General features: G+C 35.6%; 1 protein-coding gene across 5 annotated transcripts in view; it reads left to right on the top strand.

Moving 5' to 3' along the window:
- Nucleotides 1-8,942: 8,942 nt before the first annotated feature.
- The window catches only part of LOC128214989 (uncharacterized), a 30,308-nt gene continuing 12,786 nt past the window's right edge, over nucleotides 8,943-26,464 (top strand). For 3 of the 5 annotated variants that reach the window (XR_008258017.1, XR_008258019.1, XM_052921721.1), the window contains exons 1-6: nucleotides 13,672-13,801; nucleotides 14,411-14,505; nucleotides 17,324-17,446; nucleotides 22,515-22,712; nucleotides 23,198-23,389; nucleotides 24,991-25,191. Coding sequence is in view for 3 of the 5 variants with exons in the window: in XM_052921721.1 (XP_052777681.1) it covers nucleotides 14,440-14,505; nucleotides 17,324-17,446; nucleotides 22,515-22,712; nucleotides 23,198-23,389; nucleotides 24,991-25,191 (780 nt within the window). In the remaining 2 variants the exon portion in view is untranslated. Of the gene's footprint in view, nucleotides 9,078-13,671; nucleotides 13,802-14,410; nucleotides 14,506-17,323; nucleotides 17,447-22,514; nucleotides 22,713-23,197; nucleotides 23,390-24,990; nucleotides 25,192-26,464 lie in introns of those variants that run through there. The other 2 variants (XM_052921723.1, XM_052921722.1) reach the window with 2 other exon arrangements.

Raw genomic sequence — 26,464 nt, 5'->3', positions numbered from 1 at the left:
CCGTATCACTTACAGCACACCCTAAAAATCAAATCCCTTCGCCAATTAAAAAAACCCTGACTACTTTTGTCTCTTTCACTTTCTTAATTCCACCTAGACACTTAATCATATATCCTATATTCACCTGAATATAAGTGCTCCTCCTTTATCTCAAACTCATTAACCAAAGCTATGAAACATAACTACATATGGCTTTCCCAGAATTTCAGGCAGTACATTTGACATGTTATCACACGAAACTCTTATCCGTAAGTGTGTGAAACACTTATCCTATAAATGTACACAGACCACTAACGTGAGCATTTCCAATGTCCCAATATGTAGATTCGTCTCCAGAATGAACTGAGGAAATGCAGAATGAATATACTTTCCATTAAAAAACACTATAACGAGTATCAGTCTTTTCGATTGCCATATAATGTCGAACGGATTTTGAAATTCGTCGGTTATTCGTTGTTTTTGTGTTATCCTTTCCTCGTGGCGGTGGATGGTGAGTATAACTTTTCCTAGAAAGATATATCATTGTCTTGCAGGTGTCGTTATCACCATGACCCCTTGTAAAGTACAAGGACTTTAATATTGATCTTGCAATGGAAGGTTTAGGATATACACGTGAAACTTGGTAAGTAGGTTCACTATGATAAAACGCATATGTGAATCTTGCTAAACTATTTGTTCCTTTTTGTGTATAAGAAATGATTTTTGATCGATATAAGAACATAAAATCCTGCATTTGATGTTTTCTTTAATTTTAATTTCATATCACGTAATTGTACGTGTATTAATTCTGATTAAGATGTAATGATGTGGTTAATATAGAAAATTTAGTAACATATTTTTTTCATATCTATTTATTCACTGTTCCACTCCTTTCCTGAAATTAAGTGCCGTTATATAGCATTTGACTGATTTGTCTTAGACCAGAATAAGTTAACATTTAACCTTTTTTATAGCTTATCCACTTACTATATATTTCTCTCCAATTTATGAAAATCAAGCAATACGTCAGATCGCTTCCGATAACGAACTGAACGCTCCTGCTTATTTCCATCTTTGTTTTCTAGGGAACGAAATCAATTTAAATATCATGAGAAACGAGGGAATAAGATCGCAAAAGGCGTTTAGTCTATCACGCTATGTAGAATAACAAAGATATTTTTCAAAACTTTGCCATTATTAATTGTCGGGTAATGTCCCTTATTCGACACACTCGGCGTGCGTTCGTGTTCTGACAGCAACGCTCTTTTTTTCCTTTTATATACTTACACTTCAAGCATACATACTGAAGCAGTTATTTTAAAACGATAACCTGTTTTAGTCCTGTTTAATATTATTTTAAATGTTATTTCAATTAATAAACTATATTGTTCGTTTTTATCACTTTTTTATGTCATTGTTTGATATATACTTTCGTCCAATGTAATCTTCGAATGAAACGTACATATTCCTTTTTTTTAATTTAGACAGTACACGTACAGAAAACCTACGACGGATAATTAAGTTAAGCAAAAGTTAACACGTATTGCTTATTTCATGTATATTACTTTGATTCAACAATAATGACATGTTCAAGAATCGTTCCTTGCATTTGAGCTTTTTCTTTTTTAATGCACGTATTTTTCCATCGATTTTTGTACTATTAATCAGATATAACTTAACTGTACGTGCTCTAATTTTACAAAACAACCGTTGTGGTTTAAATAAGAATATTAACTAACCGATTTATCTAATCATTATGTCTCTACTTAGTTTAAGTTAGCTTAGAGCCTTTATAGCAATTCATTTGGCCAAGAAAAATGGACGCATATTGACATCTGCTTACGGTACTTGACCTTGGTCTTTTCTATTTATTACCATATATGTAACGTATTTATAACCAAATATTTACATCAGGACAGTTTCCGAGAAGCTGGACCCTATCTATAATATACCAGTGCACAAAAAGGAGCAAAAAGGGAAGTTGTACAAATCCCAAAATTACAGGTGTATAGCCTTTGTTGATGTATTTAGCAAAATATATATTCAGCAGTTTGAATAGAAGACTTACATAATTTACTCAAGTTTATAACTCAATCTCGGCGTCGCAAGCAGGATTTAGATTTGACCGGAGGCCTTCATACAATAAATTTATATATATGAACTTTGAACTAAGATCTACGCCACACTGAAGGTAATGTACTGGTATAAAAAAGCCGTTGAATTAATTGCTGCAGGGTTCCAATCGCGGCCGGATCTTTCAACACCGGATCAACGTACGGGCCTCACTTTTCGTTTTCTAATAGCACATTATGTAATTTTGCTCTGTCATAGTGTACATCGTCAAACTATATATTTAAATTCAAAATAAAGCAATTATTGTTTTGCTCAAACGAAGGTGACTTTAAGACAATTACTTTTCATCTTATTCAATATAAAAGTAAAACAAACTCGTAAATAAATAACACGAACACATTTTTGTTAATAATGGTATTGTATTGATAATCGAATAAAGTCAAGTTGTATAATTCACAAAATAATGAATACACATATTTAATAATGCATATCAAATACTAGAAAACTGCCAACCTATCTCCAAAAAGCAAAATAAAAGCACACAAAATAGACGCACACAAAATAACATAACAAAATCATACACATTAAACCATTGCATGCCCCCCCCCCAAAAAAAAAAAAAATAAAAAAAATAATAATAAAAATACCTGTTAAAAAACAAAAGCTATAAAAAATAATGTTGACTTGCATGTATAGTAATATTGGAAGGCTGCTTATTCAAATTCTGGAAATTGAAGCAACAAGAATTATAATCAATTTAAGTCAAAATTAAACTTTTCGTTATTGTTTTTCCTCTTATCCATATACAATAAATCTAGAAGTTTTTACTTTGTCATGAACGGAATACTCTAAATCAGATTTTTACGCGGCCGAATGCCCATCCCCCATGAGTTGTATAATATCTGATGGTAATCCTAATTGAAACACAAAGTACCCATTTATCTAATGAAGGAATAATGTGTAGAAAACGTATTAGCTTCTTAACCTGTTTCACTTATTTCTTTCTTTAAGATAAATAAAAGTACTTATAATAAATTGGTTGACCTGACCCTGGTAAAAATACAGGCCGACTTGGACCTCTTTTAACATGTTTTTTAAAAGCCTTCACTGGGCATAAACATGAATCCTTTAATGCAATTAAAAAGATCACTAAAATTCGTTCTTCTGCTTAAATAGTTTTTGAGCATTTAAAATGAACTAATAAACCATTTCTGTCTGATTCCGACCAACTATTCACAGACATCATGGAAATTCCATTAAACAAAGGAAGATATCTATTCCACCATATCAAATCCTTTTAAACCTGTATTGAAATTATATTTAACTTATCTTTCACTTCTACTTTGTACAATCCTCTTAACCAATTCAAGATTCTAGCAACCAAAACTCGACTTTGGCTAACACATGCACCAGCGAAATTAAGTTTCCAAAACAATGACTGTACTTGTCGTTTACTCGCCTTTTCCTTTAAGATCCAACACTTCACTAATATTCGTATCTCAACTTACCTCACTGAAGTAACCTCTGTTAAACAGAACACCCCAAAAGTTCATAATTTCTGACGGAGGCGTACTTTTCCTAGGAGATAGCTAAATTCAACATTTATTGAAAAGTTCCTAAAGTATTTTAAGCAAATAAGACTTCTGAAAGCTTCTTTACTCCTGTCAGGTCATCTTAATAATTCAGTATTGCTACCCCTATCATCAACATTATAAAAACAATGGTTCTCGTCACACGTTGACATATTTGCGCCGACGATCTACAACCCATTGTCAAAACGGTATCGCAAAATATTTTTTTTCTCCAAATATATACAACTAAGTTATAATTTGATGGACATATGCCTATTTGTCTAAAAAACAAATCCTTTTTTTACACGTTAAGGACCCTTAGCATTTTGCTACCACCAACCTAGCAAAAATATAACCTAGGAAATATCGAAGAAACAGATTCTTCTCTATACCAGTATTTTGGAACATAATCGTTTACCGCTCTGCTAGTACAACTATTCAAATCCAAAATGACTCTCCTATCTTCAACTGACTATTTGGGAACTGTATTTCGCGGCGAAATTAGTAATTTCGAACTGAAAGGATTACTTTTAAAAGTGCCCATCACAGCATTACATTCCCATTCCGTTCTCAAATAATGTGTAACTTGCATCGGAAATTCTTTAGCCCCTTTATAATTTTCATACATTCAAGTATCCTTCATTGTAGTCATATTGTTCTCATTACCTCTAAATCATATTGGAAAACCAAATTTAAACAAATCACACTAAAACATATCTTTGTACCCGAAATTCGACCACAACAACCTGATATAATCAGAATTTATCTTACTATTTATAGGAATGCGACACCCCTCAAAATTGAATTGCCTTTACTCTTTCACTTTTTCATGAATTTGGACTAATTTAACTACATCCCTGAAAATTTCGAAGGATTCAACACTTTACAAACTTGCCACGAATGTGTGTGTTTTAAAATCAAAGTATGTGTCAATTTATTTACATCATTCGTATCGCTCTGATATTTTGCCCGATTAATATCACACCCTTTCGGGGTTTTTTTGAATTGTTACAACTAACTTTATGATCGCAGAATTTAGGTAAAACATATCTGACAACTCTTCCTGAAACTGAAATCGTGATAATAGACTTGACTGTCAGGCAGATCTTGAGTGAGAGCAACATGATGAGCACTCAGGATGCTCTTTTTTAACTCCTTTTCAATCATTCTGCCAACAAACTTCACAAACATGCTGAAGCATTCTCAATTTCCCTTTGAACACTAATGAGTAAGTACTTTAATGTGCACATTTATTCTTTTGATAAAACACTGCAAAACCATACTGCCCTGTCATCATTTGTTGTATCATCATTTTTGACACGGATACGATGGTTCGACTCCCGGCTTGCTTGAAACTCTGCAAGAATGGCATTCGATTTATTTAAAATGCATGTCTCAATGAAAATCATCCCCTTGTTCAATTTCTCTTAACACTGTTGCATAAAAGGACTTCAGATTTGGAAAACTGAAATGAGAATTCTTGCAAATACATTATACGTTTCAATAAATTTAAACGACCATTTTTCTCCAGATAAGACGTAGAAGCACCAGAAATAATTTCTAGGTTGTCTGCTACAAATTTAATGTTAGTTCTTCAAAACCAATGTTCTGAATCACGAATTCATATCGTAGTTGAGAATGCGGATACTTCTGAGAATTCCTGACCTTAGCCGACGATTTAGCTTGAATCCCCGACTCTTTTGGCGTCTTTTTGAGTTTTTTTAGATTTATTGTTAGACACTGACGCTACTGTCTTTTCACTTTCAGAAGTGTCTAATGAAAACGACGAACTGTCAGATTTACAACAATCAGGCTCTGATAACGAAAAACTAAGTTTCTTCAGTTGTTTGGCAACAACTTTCTTTTAATCTGGTATTTTATCTTAAAGAGGTTATGCCCATTTTATTTTCAGAAACAGACGAGGATGAAATTTTGGGATGAAAAAGAGTATTACGCTTTTAAAGCTTCTCCACTTTTTTATTTTTCACAAGGCGTTTACACAGTTCCTCTTTTTCCGTGTAATTACGAAGCCGCTTTTCCTATCGACCAAGGAATTCCAATTCTTTTAACATCTCGTCGACCTTCCCGTCTGAATCCTCATAGTCCGAATCGAGACAAACATCCTGCCGCTCATCTCGAACTCCAAGACAGTGCATAGGGGACGTCAATCTGGCTAACTTCTCGCTGGAGGCCCCGCCTTATTGTCCTATACGCTTGCTAACGTCGTTCCAACATAGTTCAGTGGGTTTTTTATAATTCACTGGAACCTTCTTTTCCTCTCTTCTCAAAGCCTCTCTTCAAAGAATAATGTACAAAAACAATAAAGCAACACTCACAAGTCTCTCCAGAAAAACCGCATCAATATCAACGTCCTGAACGGGCCTCTTTCACTAAAGTTGAAAAACTGGTTTCGCTGTTCAATTATCCACCCTTTCTTCTAGCAACTTCAGGTTATACAATATATATGTATATGTTGCGAAATCAACGCCCGCCATTGAACAAACTAAAACACTCTCAACAAAATCCAAACATATTAAATTCAATTCAAAGCATTATTTTAGGGTAGGTAGAGAGGGTCTTTTTTAACCACAAACTAGCAACTTGACGAAAAAAGTTCGAATGAAGAACTGCGAATTTTTTTTTATACCCTTCCCGAAAGAAACAGCCAATCAGGAAAAGTTCAAAGGCAGTGACCCTTAACACTTAAAAGGCACCAAATATGAAGAAAGTGAAAGTAGTCATTTCGCAAGAATAAATATACAAATTGTTAAAGTTATTCTATTTCGAGACATTACCCTTCATCGACGATTGAGATTTCGATTGATTTATGTTTTCTAGGGCCTAAATTTTGTATCTTGTCCAGAACTGTCATATTTTCAATGCCAATAGCCGTGTCTCCCTGTACACACGGAAGTTTTTACCTTGTAGTCATTGACTCAGGAGTATTCTGGCATTCAGTTCAATAAGGCGTTCGGCATGGGATTTGCTACTATTAATGTACACATATTTGTACAATTCTGAGTACTTAAGAACACTTTTATTTCGAAGTATGAGCACCTTTTCCTGAAGGGAACGGAAGCTGATTTTAATTGGCCCTAGGTGTCCCGGTCGTTCTGCCCTGAGTCGTGTCGCCCCAATTACATGCACTGCCTATGCCACTTCCTGTCCAAGAGCGGCTATTACGTCTTTGACCATTTGAAGAATGCCCTCACCCGCTTACTCTCTGATCCCGGTCGTGATGAGGCACACGTCTGGGTCGTTGAATCCTCGTCTGTTGCCATGGTAACCAGTTTTATTGTCTGCCGCTGGCAGCGATCTGTCCGTCTGTCTCAGAGGATCGTTCTCGATGGCGTCCATCCGGTCTTGCATTGAATTTATCGTCGTAAATAAATTGAACCAAACGGACACTCTCTCTGTTCATGTCCAATACAATATCCTCCCGAAGTTTACTAATACATATATTTGATGAATGAAATGAAATAAATTATAATGTATGTGATATAGCTGTTAAGTAGTATTGTCACTATATAAAATCAAAATGACATGTCGGAATTATTAAAGAAAATTGAACAAATACCACAACTTACCAGGAATGAACAAAAAACTTCGCACGTCCTGATTATGTTGAACCGCCCGGCTGATCAAATTCAAGTTATTTTCATCTCGTGTAGGCGCAATTAGCACCTCATTAACAAGGGCTGTCGCAAGACAGCGCGCTCGACTACGCCGCTTTGACTTAGAAGTGAACTACAATAACGATGTAATATATGCCTGTCAAAATCAATAAAACAATCAAATAAAAAAAGTGAACAAGAATCGCGATGTGACAAAACCAGGTTTTTAAAGATTGGCAGACTTTCAACAGAAATTTAAAGAAAAATAAAAAATCATTCAAGGGCCATAAATTGTATTTAGGGTTAAAATGGAGTTATGTTCCTTGTTGTAAGATGGTGGTCAATAATTCTGCGAAGTATTAAGAGCATTGAATGAAGGGTATAGAAGTTTTTTTATTAAAATCCCAACTTGCCCTAAAACTTCAACCTGCCCTCAAACTTTAACCTAAGTCAACCAGGGGCCATAACTTTTATAAAGGATAATATGGAGTTATATAACCTCATTGGGTGATGATCCTGAACAATTGTGTGAAATATTAAGTCAATTGAACGAAGGGTATAGAAGTTATTAATAAATATCCCAACCTGCCCTAAAACTTTAGCCTAAGTTCCATAGTCAATCAAGGGCCATAATTTGTATAATTGATAATATGTAGTTATCTAACCTCATTATGTGATGGCCCTGAACAACTGTGCGAAGTATTAAGTCGATTGAATGAAGGGTATTGGACTTATAAGTGAAAATCCAAACTTGCCCCAAAACTTTATCTGGACGCCGACGCCGACACAGACGCCGACGCCGACGCTGGGGCGAGTAGTATAGCCATCCTTATTCTTCGAATGGTCGAGCTAAAAATGCACCCTTACTCCCAAATAAGATTTACCACAATTAATACAATTGTTTAGAAAAAAAATATACCAAAAAGGATGAATAAATGTCAAAAACAATGGTTCTTATGAAGGATACCGAGTTTAATATGAAAGAAAGGTGCTAAAAACATGGTTATTTCTACCTTTTCAAACAATAGTAGATCACAGTTAATCTTTTAGCACTCACCAATCATTTAATATTTTTTGCGTTTTAAGCTATTAAATACACGGTTACAGTCGTGTTAACAGTAATTAATATTTTTCATAAATGCATTATTTAGAAAGTAGTAAAAGGTTTATCACTCAAATTTATGTTTGTAATACATGTGTATAACTTGATTTTGAATCAGAATGGCGCTTTAAAGAATCTGCTAATACAATCAGAAGGTTACGAAATGACTTACGACTTATATCAGATTCATATATATGTCGCGGGGTCAATTTGCCCTGCTCTATATGTTTGTGTTAGTGTCATATGTCTACATGTATGTTTATCCAGTACACATACCCTTTAAGTCCATCTTTCTTGTGATACTAGTAATACATTTTCCTATTCTTTCATTCCTTTCAGTCATTTCTATCATCTACTATTTCATATACTAATTTCACTTTCATACATATAACCTTCTTTTTGAGTCTATATTTACTTTATAAATGCATTTCATATGTAAAAATCACTTCACAGATAAATAAAATAAAGGTTACGATTGACTTTAGGTCGGGTACGAAATGACTGTGAAGGTTATGAAATGACCAAAAATCGGAGGGTACTAAATATCTAGGGAACGAAATGATCGTAAACCGAAAGTACAGCCAATCAAATTACAGAAAAAACCTTAACACTTATAACAATTCCACGACACGGTGACCTTAATATTATATCTTAATACGCTGTAGAATGGATGTAATATAAATGTACATTTATTTCAAGTCTACTTAAAAATATCCGGAAACACTGAGAAGTAAGAAGGTAAGAGTAAAAAACTTTTGCAAAATGTTTAAATTGCGTCTTGAACACATTCTAATATCGCCATATACATATCAAAACAGGAAGCTATATAAAAAAAGTAGGGTGAATCTTATCTACAAGCAATTGTTATTATAAGTAATTTAGATCGTAACAAGTAAAAAGTTGGTAAGAATAGTAGGTAAAAAGGTATTATTTTGTTGTCATTTACTATTCGGAGTGTTTTTTAATATCGTACTTTAAAAAACAAAAAAGTCTTTAAATAAAACATATAGTCTGTTTCAGCAAAATATTACAATGGTGAAGATTGTTATGTAATAATGACTATTAATTATGGCAATTATGGCCTAAAAAGGGCACGGTGATTGGGGAGAAAAGGAAACATTGTAATGGGCTGTGAAGAATATAGATAAAGGAAATTTAATAAAAAAAAAATAGGAATTGTGTTTAATTGAAGCAGGTTTAAGTTTCATCTGCAAAGTCTATTTAGTATGTATGTACTTATAACCATAGTGAAAACTCTATTATTCAAAACAGTAGAAAAAATTGATCATTTTAAGCATTACGTTTTTTGAAGGCAGGAGGGTTTCCATATTGGTCTACATAAGGACAGAAGGGTGCTACAAAAAGTAAAGGGTGCAGAACAATATAAAGTTTTTAGCTGAACCCTTACTGCCAATAGGGAGCACCGTCTGTGTTTTACAACTGATTTTATTGGGCACCATAATAACTCTACTGTGCCCGGACCATGATATATTTGTGATATGAATGTAATTTCGAAATATGCTTTACGCTAGTAATACCTTTTAAATAATTATATGATAATTTGTGCTTGGAATCACGTTAAAATTTGGTCTTTGAATCGATATTGATCATGAAAACATGAATACTGGTGACGTTAACTATTTTAACTGGACATGAAACAAACCAAACGGACAAAAAAAATGTTCGACAGTATGAACCCAAACAGAGCGATACCTTGATGGCTATGACAATGCGTTTGACTTTCAGATAGTTGTTACTCTTTTTGTGCCTCAAAGGAATTAAGTTAAACATAAAGTATGCACTTTGTCAGACATGTCTAAATTATGTTTATAAAGCACACGTATCAAGAACGGATGCAGCGTAGTTTAAGCTTTATGGAATGCATATAGTGAAAAGGCTAAACGAATAGAAAAAAACATGCATTTTTGTTTTTAAGTGGTTATAAACAGTTACAATCCATACTCAAAAAATAGTATCTGGGCCTCTGCCTAGCCTAAAATCATGCGTGTACTTACATCGGATGAAAATATGCGTGTTTTCATTAACAACAGCAACTGAACAGTGAACAACATTGCCCCAATATCACACAAATTCTTAAATCAATTCACAGTCTCATTCATAAAATCATTTTACAACATACCAGCATAAAACAATTTAAGATCTTATGCGTTTGTACAATTTCTTGTAAAATGTGTACATTCACTTCATTCAAGAGGTTACATATATGTCGCCGGTGTTGTAATCGGACTCGTTTCCATTAGTAGGTTCTTAAATACCCTATTGTTCAGCAACGTAAGACATCGTGGCTTCATGCGAATTTCATTTATTCACCAATATATAATATTCAACATACGTCATAAAATAACACACTATATATGTGTAATATACATTAAAATCAATCAAGAAATTAATAATTGTGCTAAAAAATCCTTTAATCTTATTTTTTTACAAATTTAGAAAAAGGGAAAAATAACAAAACAAAAACATGCAAGAATATCAACATCATATTGATGAAATTTGGAAAAAATAAACTATTTTAATACATAAATACTAGATATGTAGTTACAACAGAAAACGCCTTACAATTGCACTTATTATGATTATTTACTTATAATGACTTATTAACCTTCCAAAGGCCTTGACCATGCTTAGCCTCAGAATACATGTCATTGAAAGTAAATGTTTGTAGCATAGCTGACAAAACTGAAATGGAACACTCCTACGTGTTTAATGTTAGACAAAAAGAAAAAAAAATACATTTGTAATACCCAAAACGGTTTAGACGTTATACTCCAAATGCTTAGCCTTAACGTTGGGGTGCACCTCACGTTAAAAAACCATACACTCTGAATTTGCTCAAGTTGAAAGAGTTTATTGAAAAGTCCAGTGTTGAGACGTGATTTGTCATCTGTCACTCTGTTGCCCGATGTTCTTAGCTCTTTTAATTTTCTCTTCCTCATGATACGCGATTTTTATAAGGACCCGTGTCACCCCTCCCGCCTTTGTTGGAATCTAGTGGACATAATACATTCTCTTTTAGTTCAGAAGTTTGTTTTGGGTAGTTTTTAGTTGTGTTTGCAAGTGTGTCTTCAAGTTGTTGTTTTTTGTCAAAATCTAAAGAGTATCTGATCATTCAATATTTTACGTTGTTGCTTGACATTTTTTCTCCATTTTTACTTCAAGAGTTTTCATAATAGTAGTGACTGTCTGAAACTAGCTTTTAAATGTTACTTGCCGAAGTGTCTCCAACACTCTCATTGCTGACTTCAGAGAACAAACTTTTGTTTGGAGGTTCTGTACTTTTTTGGATCGACCTTGACCCTTCCCATTCATAACGATGTTGTTTACAATACTTATGTGAAAAACTACAGAAACATGCTCAGTAGCAAAAAGTTTAAACATAAACCCGGTTTAATGGCACTGGGTAAATGCCAAGACATAAAAATCACACACAAGAAATCACACACAAGAAATATGGAACAACACAAACAGCAGAGTACATATATACTATATAAAAACAAACTAGGTATGTTTATGAAGGATTGTTAGGTACCGCCTTGCGGAACGGTCAGTTAAATGGGAAACTAAGTCAACAGTTACTATAATCCTGATCTTTAATCCCCTATACTGCACTGTCCCAGGTATTCCAAATTGCTCAGGTATGAAGTGTAGAACTATTCAGGTGTGAAAACAAGGGAAATATACATTTCTGTTAATTACTCCTTAATTGTAAAACGTTTTGAGATTAAAAATACATATTCATTAACTCTGTTTTACAAGTGTCATATCATTATAAATTTTGTCACATGAATCCATTTACTTTTTATGAAGAAGGCGGAAACTAAGAGAGCAACTTTTCACTGCAACATGCTTAGTTAATCCCCATGTCCCTCATGCGAATCTTCATTTGAATGCAAATACCTTTCATCTCCCAACATATTATCCCGTCTTCCGAAACTTTTCAAACAAATATACAGCGCAACGAAATACACAATCGATAACTAAGAGGAGAAGTGAGTAAAACACTCAGTTTAGTACCTGTCCGATGGTTACGATGTTTTCGGGGTTTTCTAAAGTTTGTCTCGTTTAATCTGCCTAGATTGCGTCACCTTTGTAGTTGTCTTGTTATTTCCTGCCGTACCATTGATTCCAAACTGGTTCAACCATTATAAACAGATACCACAAAGCAAATTATATCCGCATGTATATCAAAAAACAAAAGTATGATCTTAACAAAACGAAACACTTTAGCTTTCGTCATTGTAGTTTTATCTTGACCTTAACAAAAAAAACAAATTAAAAACTAAATGTTATGATGGCATATAACTAGATAAGATTCGTGTTACCACGTACTAAGTAAAATTCTAAATATATAAGTAGAAATAATGAATAAATATATTTATAGACAAGTGGTGACACGGATCTTACCAGTTATTATGTTACTTATTAAGTAGAATTCGCAAACCATAACTAGTTAACTTGTAAGTGTTGTACAACATTAAAGGGAAATCAGTGGCAGTACTGGGCACTTTCAATGCTGTTTCTAGTCTTATGATATTTACCTTTCCAAAAAAGTATCGCAAAAATTAACTTGATAGCTAGATAATTATCGCTAAAATTAAGTGGCTAGCACGAAACAATTCGCGAGCGCTATCAAGTTATCTTACGACAGAATTTGCCACCATACATTTTGATTGAATGAAAACAAAACCTACAAAACGAAGTTAAAGTGTTTTAAAAAGGCAAAAACTATAACGGATAGGAGTAGTACATTTCCAAATATGGTAACGTTTTCACAATGTATGTACAACGTAGTATACTCATATACCACAGCTTAGGTGAAACGAGTATTGATCAGCTTTAGTCAATTCGACACTTAATGCAATGGAGTAGATTACTCTTGTTCACGTGCATATTAAATATCAGGTTCGTTTGCTGAGTATGTATTCATGAATATGCTAACTAGGTCATGCCTCAATTAAATAAAATACAATTAAGAAAATGTGCATAGGGGTGATCTCACATTTTTATTTACCCTCTTATACGCCTGTCTAAGACAAATATATCATACATTGGCACATACTATTGTTTGCATCTAAATTTCGCAGCAAAATTTTGAAGCAACCAGCATCAATTATCTCCAGTTGTTGTATCTAGTTATTTTTTTCATGTTACAGTACAAGTCATCTTTAACGTATTACATGGCAGTTAAGAATTAATGCATACAATGATGATGTTTGGACTATGATATTCTGTAGTATATTATCTAAAATAAAACAACATTTGAATATGGACACATGATTTTAAATGAACTGTTTGTTTTGTTTGCTTCAGGTTCTCCAAAAATCTGTGCGGCTTTGACATGATTCCCCGTTATCGAACTTTACCGTACCGATTTATGACCTTGAAGCTGGTTCTTATGCAAGTTTATGCGAAGAGATTCCTCAAAGAAAAACAAACGTGTAAGTTTTGTCATTTCAAATAAGTTTACCAGGTGGATTTCGGAGACTTGGTTTTGTTGTTTTAACCTCATTATTTTGTTGAGACATTTGAACGAAAAGAACAATTATACATGAACTACACTTCGCCTCTTCATCAGGAAACATGCAATTAAATATTTAATGAAATTGAAGAACTCTTTTTTGTTTGTTTATGGTTCCGAATTTAATTTAGTATACTTATGCATTGTACTATGATACATACGAATGACCGAGTAATACACACATATGATATGTTTGCTATTACTATTTGTTTACCACTCAAGGGGTAATAATTAAGAAATATGTGCCGGCCGTTCTACACAATGGTACATATGAAAAAAGATAAACGTCGCAAACACGATTTAGTATGCCCTCTCTTTACACACAACTTGTGACCCACAGAAGGTTTGTGGGCGACGTATAGCATCTAGTTCTGTTTTGTCAAAGCCTAGGATTATTTTTTGATATTCTCATCTTGATTTATTGTCTGTTGCCAACTTAAGCCCACATGTAGAGGTACTAAAAACTGCACAATAAGGAATTAGACTTGACAGTTTAACTCACCCATCTAAAATCCTGTGTTAATTTTAGATATGTCTGTGTAGCAAGTTGTTGTTATTATGGCACAGCCGGAGGATATCCGGAAGCCACTGGGACGTGCCAACACACATGTTGAAGTAAGTAAGGTAATATGTTTAGAGCTAAAAAAGTATATTCATTATTATATGATGGATTATAAGCACATGAGGAATCGTTCTCATCGGTCTACTCGTATTCATTTGAATTTCAATATGTCTCGGGGTGATAAGGCTATATCATGGCATGAATACTTAATTGTAACCACACCATTAGAACGATAAGTAAAAGGAGGCGTATATTATACAATTACAAAATAATCCTTTATATTACAGTCGAATAAACAAAATACAGAGAATAATACTTTTAGTGTCTCAGTAAACTAAGCATGGATTTGAAATACCCGTTTACATAGCGCAATGTGCAGTAGTCATTCCCTCGGCCTTTGATCACTTACCTACCGGTTAATGAAACAATGGAAACTACAGGGACAAGCACAGTAACTTAATAATAACTTAGAATTTAAACAAAATCCTTTGAGTCACAAATATCAAGGCCAAACAAACACCACACAAGAGACATATCGCTCCAAGACAAAAAAAATATTCGATCGTAATCTGTCGTAAATACATTGAATTAAATACAGTGTAATACCGTCAACGTCATTTTTTCACAACCCACCACCCCATACACCCATGTATTTATTTAAAGAAGAAAATAGAATATAGTAAAAAAAAAAAGACCTTAAGGTTATAGTCTGACTGTACAATCTTTAGGCGAAAGTTATTTTGGTGCCAGAACAAATTAAGCATGACCTTAAAACATTTGTTAAAGCTCGCACTTACTAAGGCCGGGATGAGAGTTTATTGTAATAAAAGTTATAAAAAGGCTGGTGCCATTCGTAGCAAAAGAGACTTAATTTGAAAACGCTTTTCAGTAGACAAGATTAAGATTTATACAAATACTATTGGTTTAAATTAAAAACAAATCCTTCCCAAAAGTGCATTTGTTTTAGAAGTTCGAACGTAAACAAATGATCTTTTGGGAAGGACTTAATTTTTAATTTTTAAAAAAAGACTCATAACATTATTTGTCATGCAACCATTTTAATCGCACAATTTAAACAAAATGCGTCTGTAAGTATTATGAAACCATAGTCAAATTTGTTTTGGAAATATTAACGAGTTCGAAGTTCTTTTGCTGTAGAAACTCAAACACAAATAAAATGCTGTTTTGGGTCTGGATTGATTTTAAATACAGTACATTAGACAATTGTCCATGCAAACATCATCAATCGTTTGCTCTAGGAATTTAAAACATTCAAGTTCACTTTATACATTTAAACCAAATGCTATGAAACCAAAGGCTAAGTAAATCAAAACGTGTTGATGTCTGATATATGACGGGCACTTGGCGATCTAGTTAACTCACAAAAAGACAGTTGATATCCTGGTGCTGTAGTTCAACTTAAGATCTATGTTGCTTATCCCTAAAAAGCCCCTATTGCATGGTTTACTAATATAATCCCAGGGTTACCACAGTACTGTAAACGTTCACTCACGAGCTTGAGCCATCGTAGGCGCTTTGGTGTTAATCAGGTTTTACCAGACTTACCCTTAAAACTCAATATAGTTTCTGTGTTGACCTACCCACTTGATGAAAACGTCTTTGAAACACTTTTTCGTAGCTGCGTAACGCCGACCCGATGTCGAATTTGATTTGCTCTTCAGATTCAAAATTGCGACCTCGTAAGTCGCCCTAATTTATGAATGGACAAAAGTCCATAGGCGCATGGTCGGGACTACAAGAAGTCTATAGTTAGTAATGTGTCTTCAGCCCGATGTGCAGGAGCGTTGTCTTGAGGAATGATCAGTTATTAACGACTGTCCGTAGCTCTGCTGGCTCGGATGACATCGACGTGGATTCATTATTAAGCGATGACGTTTGTTTTACGTATGTGTTAAGAAATGACGTCGATGTGAATTTATGTTAATTAACATGACAAAAGGGGGTCAAATTATTGCATATCTAGCGTTTCTAACAGTGATGACAATTTCGCTATCGTTAATTATTCAAGGGGATCCGTAGCAATAGTTAAATACTATTATAAGAAACTAAGCTTTTTCTATTGAAGCTAGATTGTTATGTTTTAGTATTTTCCTTATACAATGAAACATGCAACTAGGATATATGGTTGGCAAGTATCGTCATTGTTGAATTTCAAAATTGATCAATATATAATCAGTCCTTGCTTTATTGGACTGTACCTTGTCAAATGCCTAATCCCCAAAAAAACACAAATTGAAAAGAAAATTGAAATAAAGTATGATGGTTATAATTTAAAAAATAAAGTATGATACTGACAACGTCACAAGGTTACAAACCTAAATATCATAGGATATTGGCCTTCCTTACTTTTATGTATGCATTGTACCAGCTATCGCTGAAACTCGAGGTATATTTCTAGAGTATATCATACAAAGATCTTCCGGGTTAAGATCGAATTTAGTTCTTTGGTATAAGAACAAACTAAGCATGATTTTGGAACAACCGTTACATCATCACAAGAGCGCCCTCCCTTGGCCCTCGTTCACTCGTCTTGAATACTCATTTAAGAGGACTGCATGCTTCAGTTATATTTGAATAATTTTTGGTTTGAATATACAAGCGCGGATTTTCGCTGTAGAACACGAACAAGTAAGAATTTAAGCATTGTTTGGTCATAACCCAACTTAGTCAAAGTCTTACCAAGCAATACTTGAGATCGTCTGACAGTTGGCGGTCAAATTAGATAACGAGGTACATTTCGCCGCAAGCTTGTTTGTTGTACGAGATGTAATACCTTTCTATTATTATTGATTATATTATCAAGGTATATTTAAATTGACTACACATATAGAAAATGATAGCAAAATATTTATATTATAGGAGGAATCGATTGATATCATTGGAGAAGCTAGTAATAGTGGAGATGACGATACTAAAATTGATAAAGAGGAACCACGCCAATTGACTGGTGCAACCGAGCAGTCGTCAGAGTGCCTTTTACCGGTATTTAAATAATCATTATAGGGTATTGGGTTTGATTAGTTCTAAGTATGCACTATTCACAATAATTATTATGCTCCTGGCCAGTATGACAGAATATCACGTCTCCAACATAAATGACGCAACGCCATTGGTCCAGGACTGGTACCACGTGGTGACCCCATATTTTTCCATATTGGATCACCAAATTTATATCGTACCGAAATGGCGTCTATTTTCCGATTCCGATGAATAAATGAAACATTTAGACATGTAAGGTTGTCGACGTGATAAATACGTTACAGGGTTAGTAGGTGACCCATTACAAGATATAGGGGTGCAGGAAACCATTTTCGGTTTATGGTTTCCTTTGCCCCGTATATCCCATATTAGGCACTCTACTTACCCCTTAACTTATAATATCTTATTTTCGAATGTATTATCCATGAAAGTCTGAACTCGAGGAGAGGTGAGATTGTGATAAAAATGAAATTTAAACTAAAAATATGCATGAGAATACCACAAACAAGGATGACAATTAACAGTAAATAAAGTACTACGAGGTGCAGTTACAAAATGCCTGGACTGCCATTGTACTAAAAATAAAATTACATCAACATTAGGAAATAAAAACAACAACTATATTCCACTGGACAGCATATATTTAAAATATTAATTAGTAGTTTGCTATGTAAAAAATATGCGTTTTATCCGTAATTAATAATAACGGATAAAACGCATATTTTTTTACATAGCAAATATACATAGCTCACACGGGACGGAAATTACGTACTGTGGTATCGCCCTATACTAAACGAGATATTTGACTGGCCGGTCACGTGACTGGTGAGTTTGGGATTCCCAGAAAAAGATGCAGGGCAGACGTTTCCGGTTCCTTGAGGTGAGAGCACGTACCCAGTGACTCAGAAAACAGTTGATATCCATGTACTGTAGTTGCAACAAAAGACCTAGGTTAGATTGGGATTTCATCCAGGGGATTGAACTAGGTAATTCGGATGTAAAACCGAATGAGGAAAGCCTGTCGACACTACTGAGCACAGCTGCACCGCCTAGATTGTATTTGATGTCACCAGCAGAATTTGCACGAAGAAATCTGCTGATTCACCAAAGTCCACTATGGACTATGTTGGCTACACCACTTTATGCGGTAACGAGAAAGGACATAATTATTTGGTGTGGACTGAAGAGCAATAGACTGTCTTTAGTAAACTCAAGAAAGGACTTTTAGAGAGCCACCCGTGATTTCGATGCCGAATGAAAGAAGTGAATTTGTGCTGGACACTGATTTAAAAATCGGGGCGGTGCTATGAGAGATTAAGGATTGTCAAGGAAAGGATAGGTAATTGCTTATGGAATATATGCCTTGATCAAGTAGCAATGTAAGTATTGTGTATCCCGAAAGGATCTGTAAGCAGTAGTGCGCTTTACCGGATAGTTTAGGTACTATTTGCTTTGAAAGCCCTTCTTGGTACGCACAGACCACTCAAGTCTCAGGTGATTGATTGATTTACATGAACCACAAGAGCAACTGGCGAGATGGCTCAAAGAGCTCTCGCTGTATAGCATGATACTTCGGTATCGGGCTGGCCGTGACCATAGCAACGATGTTTCGGTTACCCTTAAATAGAGAGTGCAAGGGTTGCTTTGAAGGGTTTCAGCTATGGGATTTGCCTTATGTTGGTAGATAGTACTGCGCAAAGGCTCAAGAAAGCTGGCGATCTTTCCTGACTAGTGTGGACAATGTTGTGCCGCTGGCAGCCAGGAGTGTACAATCGGAAACTGATAATGATCGAGCTTCTATGGGAGGTTTTCGGGAACCGGGTACGGCCGTCTACTAGGATGCAGAAATACAATCCATTGCCTGAGTAACAGTGCGAATCGGTGTTGTCCTGGACCCACTGCAACTGAGGGCTGAACGGTTATTTCCAGGTTAGTTACAAGAAGGTGGCGGGAAAGTGGAGCACAGAAAGGCCGATAGACAGGATGGATCTGTTTCCTCTGTACTTACCTGTTAAGGACAGGGGCAAGGATGTACAGGCAGGTGTATACGTCTGGCCTGGGCTCAGTCTCACAGGGAGCCACTTGCGGGCTGTGTATAGAATTGAAAGAGGTGGAACGGACAGTCCAAATCCTGGGGACTTTGGATTCTGTGGTGGAAAACCATTCGGATTATTCCAAACGGTTAAAATTAACAATGGTCCCAGTCTCTAAATATCACTTCCGTTGTTGTAGAAGGGACCTTCGCAGAAGTCATGCACTTAACGTGCTTCTTCCAGGAATTGTTTGAGACGCTGGTCATCTGAGAAGATCAATTTGCTGGCGACCTAGTGCCCTCAAGCTAATGTGCCGCTGGCACTACCTAAGCCGATCTGGTGGTAACATGGAAAGCATGTTTATAATCAGAGAGGCGGAAGCTCCACAAGCGGAATTTTAAAGTGCAATTGAGGACTTCTGTGTCGCAATGTCATTTCCCAACCGGCTTACTTGACTTTATTGTCGTTGGTAATGCAGTCAGATCGTCGTTGCACTCGAAGACTGCTGTCAATCTTCTGTCGATGCTGGAGGTCCACCATGTCTCTAAACTCCGTGTGATGTTCTGTTTCGAGCAGAAGGAGAGAGATATGGTACCTAGCATTGGCCTGTTATGAATCAGTTGTTGGCCCATACGCCAGTGGAAAACACGCGTCTTAACAATGTTCACTGTTAAACAGGATCATGGAAAGCCATGGGCATCTGAACCAACTCCTGTCCTACTTTGGTTTTACCAACGTAGTAGCTATGTGGCCCCAACAAAATGCTAGGACTGTGACCCTGAAATATATGGATCTAGGCCATCTCAGGCTTGTGACGGACTTTCCATATTTCAGTCTTTGGTCTGTCAAGGGGCACTGGAAGTCTACTCCCGTCTTCCCTTAGGAAGCTGCGCAAAGCGTTGGTGAGATACTACCCTCCAGATCTCCAACCGAAACACGGAGCGGCTGTAAGTTTTTGAGGTTGTTAAATGAGAACTGGAGAGGGGCTGTAGTATCCTGTCTTGGCAGGATTTTCTATTAAGAACTCAAATGATCACTTTAGTATACATATTTTTAACTTTTAAAACTGGCTATAATGCTTAATGCATAAATAGTTCATCATTTCAATGAAAACTCAAGGGACAAGTGCAGTAGAATTTTACTTGCAGTTTAAGATATTAAGCAACTGACCTTTTGTAAAAATAAACTATTGTGGTGTGTGTTACAAAAACCATGTTTTTATATCTATGTCTGGGTTATTTAAGCTCATAAATTTGTGAGATGTTCTGTCCCACTATGAGTTAAGAGAACATTAAGGTAGATTTTTCATATAACATTTCAAAATTAAGTTTTGCATATCGGACTGTTATTAAGTAATTATCTATTTTGAAACTGCTAGGCAAATTATCCTGCAAGATATTTGGTGTGATTGGAGATATAATTCGGGCTGGACTGATGAGTAGTGATGCTAATTAGTATCTTATACAGATGTTCTCTCTGAAATTAAACATGCACTTAGAATGAGAACTGGCCGGACTACTTTGAGGCTTCAGACGAAACCTCAAAGTAGTCCGGCCAGTTCTCATTCTAAAGGACCTACCCGGTAACTCAGAGGTACTCTCTGCGGTTCAACCATCTCATTCTTTAAAGTAAGTCATAAGCTTTAAAGCATCTTCGTCGAACCTCGGCCAGTCAATTGGAATACGTCAAGTATGCCCCTCCTAAATAAAAGGACGGGGAAGGGGAGTGTGATATCGTACGTACTTAACACGAGGTTTTGACTGGCCGGACACGTGACTGGTGAGTTTTGGGTTCCTAGAAAGAGGTTAAGATCAGACGTTTCCGAGTCCTTGTGGTGAAGCATGTATCCAGTGACCAAGAAGACAGTTGATATCCTGGTGCTGTAGTTGCAACATAATACATATGTAACTATTGCATGGTTTACTAATATAATCACAGGGTTACCACAGTACTGTAAACGTTCACTCACGAACTTACGTCAGCATAAGCGCTTGTATGCTAGTCAAAGTTTTTCAAAGACTTACCCTTAAAACTCAATAATTTTCTGTGTTGATCTACCCACTTGATGAAAATGTCTGCCAACGACTTTTTCGTAGCTGCGTAACGCCGACCCGATGTCGAACTTGAATTGTTATTCAGATTCATTACTGCGATCTCGTAAGTCGGTCATTAATCTATAAATACACAAAAGTCAATAGGTGCATGGTCGCGACTACAAGAAGTCTATTGTTAGTAATGTGTCTTCAGCCTGATGTGCAGGAGCGTTGTCTTGCGGAAAGATATTTATAAATGATTGTCCGTACCTCCGTTCGCTCTGATGACATCGACGTGAATTCATTAAATTTTATTCGATGACGTTTGTTTTCCAAATGTGTTTAGAAATGACGTCGATATGAATTAATGTGAAGTTACATGACAAAAGGGGCCATTTTTTTGCATATCAGCGTTTTAACAGTGAGGACAATTTGGCTATCGTTAATTATTCAAGGGGATCGGTAGCGTAGGTTATATAATATAATAAAAAGCTTTTTTCTATTGAAGTGAGAATATTATGTTTTAGTAATTTTGCTGATAATTTAATTTATATTTAATAAAACATGCAACTAGTATTTATGGGTGGCAAGTATCGTCATAGTCGGACTACAAAAAATTGAGCACTATACAGTCCTGACTCATTTTGACTGTACCTCGTAAAATGCCTAATCCCCAAAACACAAATTCAGAAATAAATCGAAGGACAGTACCATTCCTCATAAAAAGACATTATGTAAACACATCTTTAAGTGGACAACAGGTTTCATTTGTATATAAAATTATTTTTGTTTGCTTTTAGAATGTTTTTTTTTTTGCTGTATTAGGTCGAACACAAACAAATGTTCAGTTAGAAATCATTTGATTTTGAACAAATTCTATCAAGCAGAACTTTTCATAAGCTTTTTAAATGTAAGAGAGACGTTTAAGGCATTTCTACACCTAGTTATATTATGGAGGTATATGTAGATGTATTATAAATATAGAGAATTAGAGAATTTTTACAGGACACACCAACTGCTGCTTTTGGAGAGACAATTAATCGTGGGGATGACGAAGCACCGGTAGACACTTTTACCTACATAGCCGTGGGTGGACGTAAAAGAACTCCTTCATTGTCACTTGAACATGAAGATGCTGGATGCGATGAAGAAACGATACCCATAAATGATGTAGTTGAACAACCGCCGGAGTGCATACCCAAGGTTATAAATCTAAAATTACAGGGTTTTGGATTTGATTATATCTATATAAGCCTTATTGACCATATTACTGACGCTCGAGGTATATCACTTAAAGAATATATCATAAAAAAATTATTCAGGTTAAGGCCAAATTTTAGTTCAAAGAATAAATTAAGCATGCTTTTGAAACAACCATTGCAATCGCAGAAAAGGGAATTGCCTTGGACCTCAGTCACTCGTTTGAGAGTTGAGCTCAAGACCAGTGCCATTCCTAGTAATAGGGTCATTATTTGAACACACCTGTGGACTACAGGCTTCAGTTGTATTTAAAATTATATTGGTTTAAAAAAAGTGTATAATGTTAACTGTACCAATTCGAACACAAACAAATGATCACTATGCATTATTGGAATTTGATATCTTACGTTTCTGCATATGATTATATTATCAAGGTTTATGTAGATTTATTTCACATTCAGAAAATCATAGAACAATACTTTTTACAGGAAGATTTCGTTGATGTCATTGGAGTGATTGGTGATAGTGGAGATGACCAAGCAACTGTCCCCACCAAAAAAAAGGGTGGCCGTAAAAGGACTTCGTCATTGACAATTGTGTCTGCCGATACTAAAATTGATGAAGAGGAAACACACCAATTGATTGGTGCTACCGATCAGTCCTCTGAGTTTCCTTTACAGGTATAACAAATAAGTATAAAAGCGGATTGGTTTTGATAAATATTATCTATGCAATATTCCAAATAATTCTGATGCTCCTGATCAGAATACCAGAATATCTTATTTTTAAGTTTATGTCACATGCAAGTATGAATTCAAATGCTTCGAGGCAAGATCGTGATGTACATAAAATTTGAACCCAAATTTTGCATGAGAATAACAAAAACAAATATGAAAAAATACAGTAAATAAAGGAACAACGAGGTGCAGTGCAGTTAAAAAGTTCACAGACAGCTTTTGTATTGGTGTCAGTTATTTGAGCCGAAACAATGAACTTGCATCGACATCAAGAAAAAACTAAACTGGACATATCTAACATATCAATAACTCATGAAACAAATACATTTACATAGCAAATAAACAGAAATGACACCGGATCACTTCGTACGGATATATAAACGTTCACGCACAAAATTACGTCAGCGTAGGCCATTTGCTTGTTAATGATGGTCAAAGACTTGCCCTCAATTTATTGTCTGTGTTGATCTACCCACTTGTTGTCCGCGTACCATTTCTTTCGTAGCTGCGTAAGGCCGAAATGTCGAATTTGATTTGCTTTTCAGATTCAAAACTACAACCTCGTAAGTCGGCCTTAAATCTTTGAATACACAAAAGTTCATAGACGGTGGTCGGGACTAAAAGAAGTCTATTGTTAGTAATGTGTCTTCAGCCTGATGTGCAGGTGCGTTGTCTTGCGGAAAGATCAGTGATGAATGACTGTCCTTAGCTCCGTTCGCTCTGATGACATCGACGTCGATTCATTATTTTCCGAGCGATGACATTTGTTTTACGCAAGTGTTAAGAAAATACGTCGATGTGACGTCATGTCACAGGATATAATATGATAAAACGGCGCGATTTTGGGCATATTTGGCGTATATAACAGTGTGGACGTTTAGTTTGCGTATGTGTTTAGAAATGACGTCGAAGTGACATTATGTAAATTTACACTATAGAAAGGGGCCAAAGTATTGCATATCTAGCGTTGATAACAGGGAAGAACCGTGGCTATCGTTAATTCAAAAATTCAAAGTGATCCGTTGTGTATGTTATTTACTATGATAAATACACTTCACCATCCACTACCTCATTTGTAAGAACAAATTAAACCAACTAAGCACGGTTTTCAAACAATCGTGACAATCACAAAAAAGGGAACCACCTGGCCAAAGATCACTCGTTTGAGAGTTGAGCTCAAGGCCAGTGCCATTCCTAGTAATAGGGATTTAATTTGAACACACCTGTAAGTGGACTACAGGTTTCGGTTTTAAGTGATATTGATTTGAATTACCAAGAGCAGTTCTTTTGGAGTAGTAGTTTGAACACGAACGAATGATAACTTACGCATTATTTGACTTTGAATCAACTTCGTCAAAGATCTAAAAAACAGTTCTTGAGATTGTCGTCTCAAAGTTGGCGTACAAATTTAAATAACAGGGTTTATTTCGCTTCAAGTTTGTTTGTTATACGAGATATTATACGTTTCTATATATGATTATATTATCAAGGTATTTTTAGATTTCTTACGCATTTAGAAAACGATAGAAAATATTTATTGACAGGAGAAATCAACTAATGTGCTTGGAGAAGCTACTAATAGTGAAGATAACAACGTATCGGTAGCAACAGTTCCCAACATACAAAAGGGCGACCGTAGAAGAACTTCTTCATTGACAATTGTAAATGACGATACTAAAATTGATGAAGAGGAACAACACCAATTGGCTGGTGCAACCGAGCAGACGTCAGAGTGCCTTTTACGGGTATTTAAAATAATCATTATAGGGTATTGGTTTTGATTAATGCTAAGTATGTAATATTTAAAATAATTATTATGCTCCTGACCAGTATTCCAGAATATCTTATTATCGAATGTATTTCCCATGCAAGTCTGAATTCGAGGTGAGGCGAGATCGTGATAACATTAAATTTAAACCAAAATTGATCATAAAAATAACAAAAGCAACGTTGAGAATTCACAGTTAATAAAAGTTCTACGAGGTATAGTTCCAGGACTGCCATTGTACTATTGTTAGCTTTGGAGTAGAAAAAGTAAAATTGGATCTAAATAAAGAAAACACAAACTATTTTATACAGGACTGCATATATTTAACAAATAAATAGGACATAAAACAAATAATTTTACATAGCAAATATACAAACCGGATAACTGCGTACGGAACTTACGTACTGTGGTATTGCCCGTTACTAAACGGGACGTTTTGACTGGCCGGTCAAGTCACGGTGAGGTTTGGCACGCTGTTAAAGTCAAGCATAAACTGACATGAGGTTGCTAGGGTAGTGCACGCGGCTTCTAAATTATTGTCGTCAGGTAAATCAGATTTGAAGTCGAATGTGGCAGGCCGTGGACACCAGTATGCACAGCTGCACCTCCTAAATTTGATTTGATGTCACCAGCAGATTTTGCACACAAAAATGCTGAAACACAAGATTCAAAATACAAGATAAAATAATTTTTATCTATAGTCGGGTATATCATATCAAGAAAGATTAGTTCAATGAGTTATTTTCCGACACCACGGAAATTGCGTTTTGCTGACTAATGACAGCGCAAAAGCGATATCTTCCGGCGCTTCCACGCGAGTGGGGGACAAAGTGGCTCATTAGTTTTCTTGTGTCATTTGTCGAAGACCCTTACGGATAATGGTTTGAATAATTGGGATGCATTTCATCTCAAGTTTACAAACCATGCTGATTGTGTAAAGCTGCTGGATAACGATGCCGGTCATGCTGTATGTATGACAGAGCCTTGTACAATCCAGATGGTCATACAATCGGTACGCAAATACCAGCAGGTTAATCCGGCTTTGTACGGTACGGACAATTCTGCTCTTTAGAAACATACGAAAGAGAATGAGCGGAACGGGTATTTGCTATCAGACAAACAGTACGTTAGGCGCCTGGTGTCAAATGTGTTTATACACCGGCTTTATTTTATTAAAGCCTTGGCTAGCCTGAAGGTGAGGTCAACAAAGACCTTTCTGTCTCGTCAGCAATGTAGGGGTCGTGATAGAG

The sequence above is a fragment of the Mya arenaria genome, chromosome 13, assembly GCF_026914265.1.
Source record: "Mya arenaria isolate MELC-2E11 chromosome 13, ASM2691426v1".
NCBI classification, from domain to species: domain Eukaryota; kingdom Metazoa; phylum Mollusca; class Bivalvia; order Myida; family Myidae; genus Mya; species Mya arenaria.
This window is presented reverse-complemented; position numbering and strand designations above follow the sequence as displayed.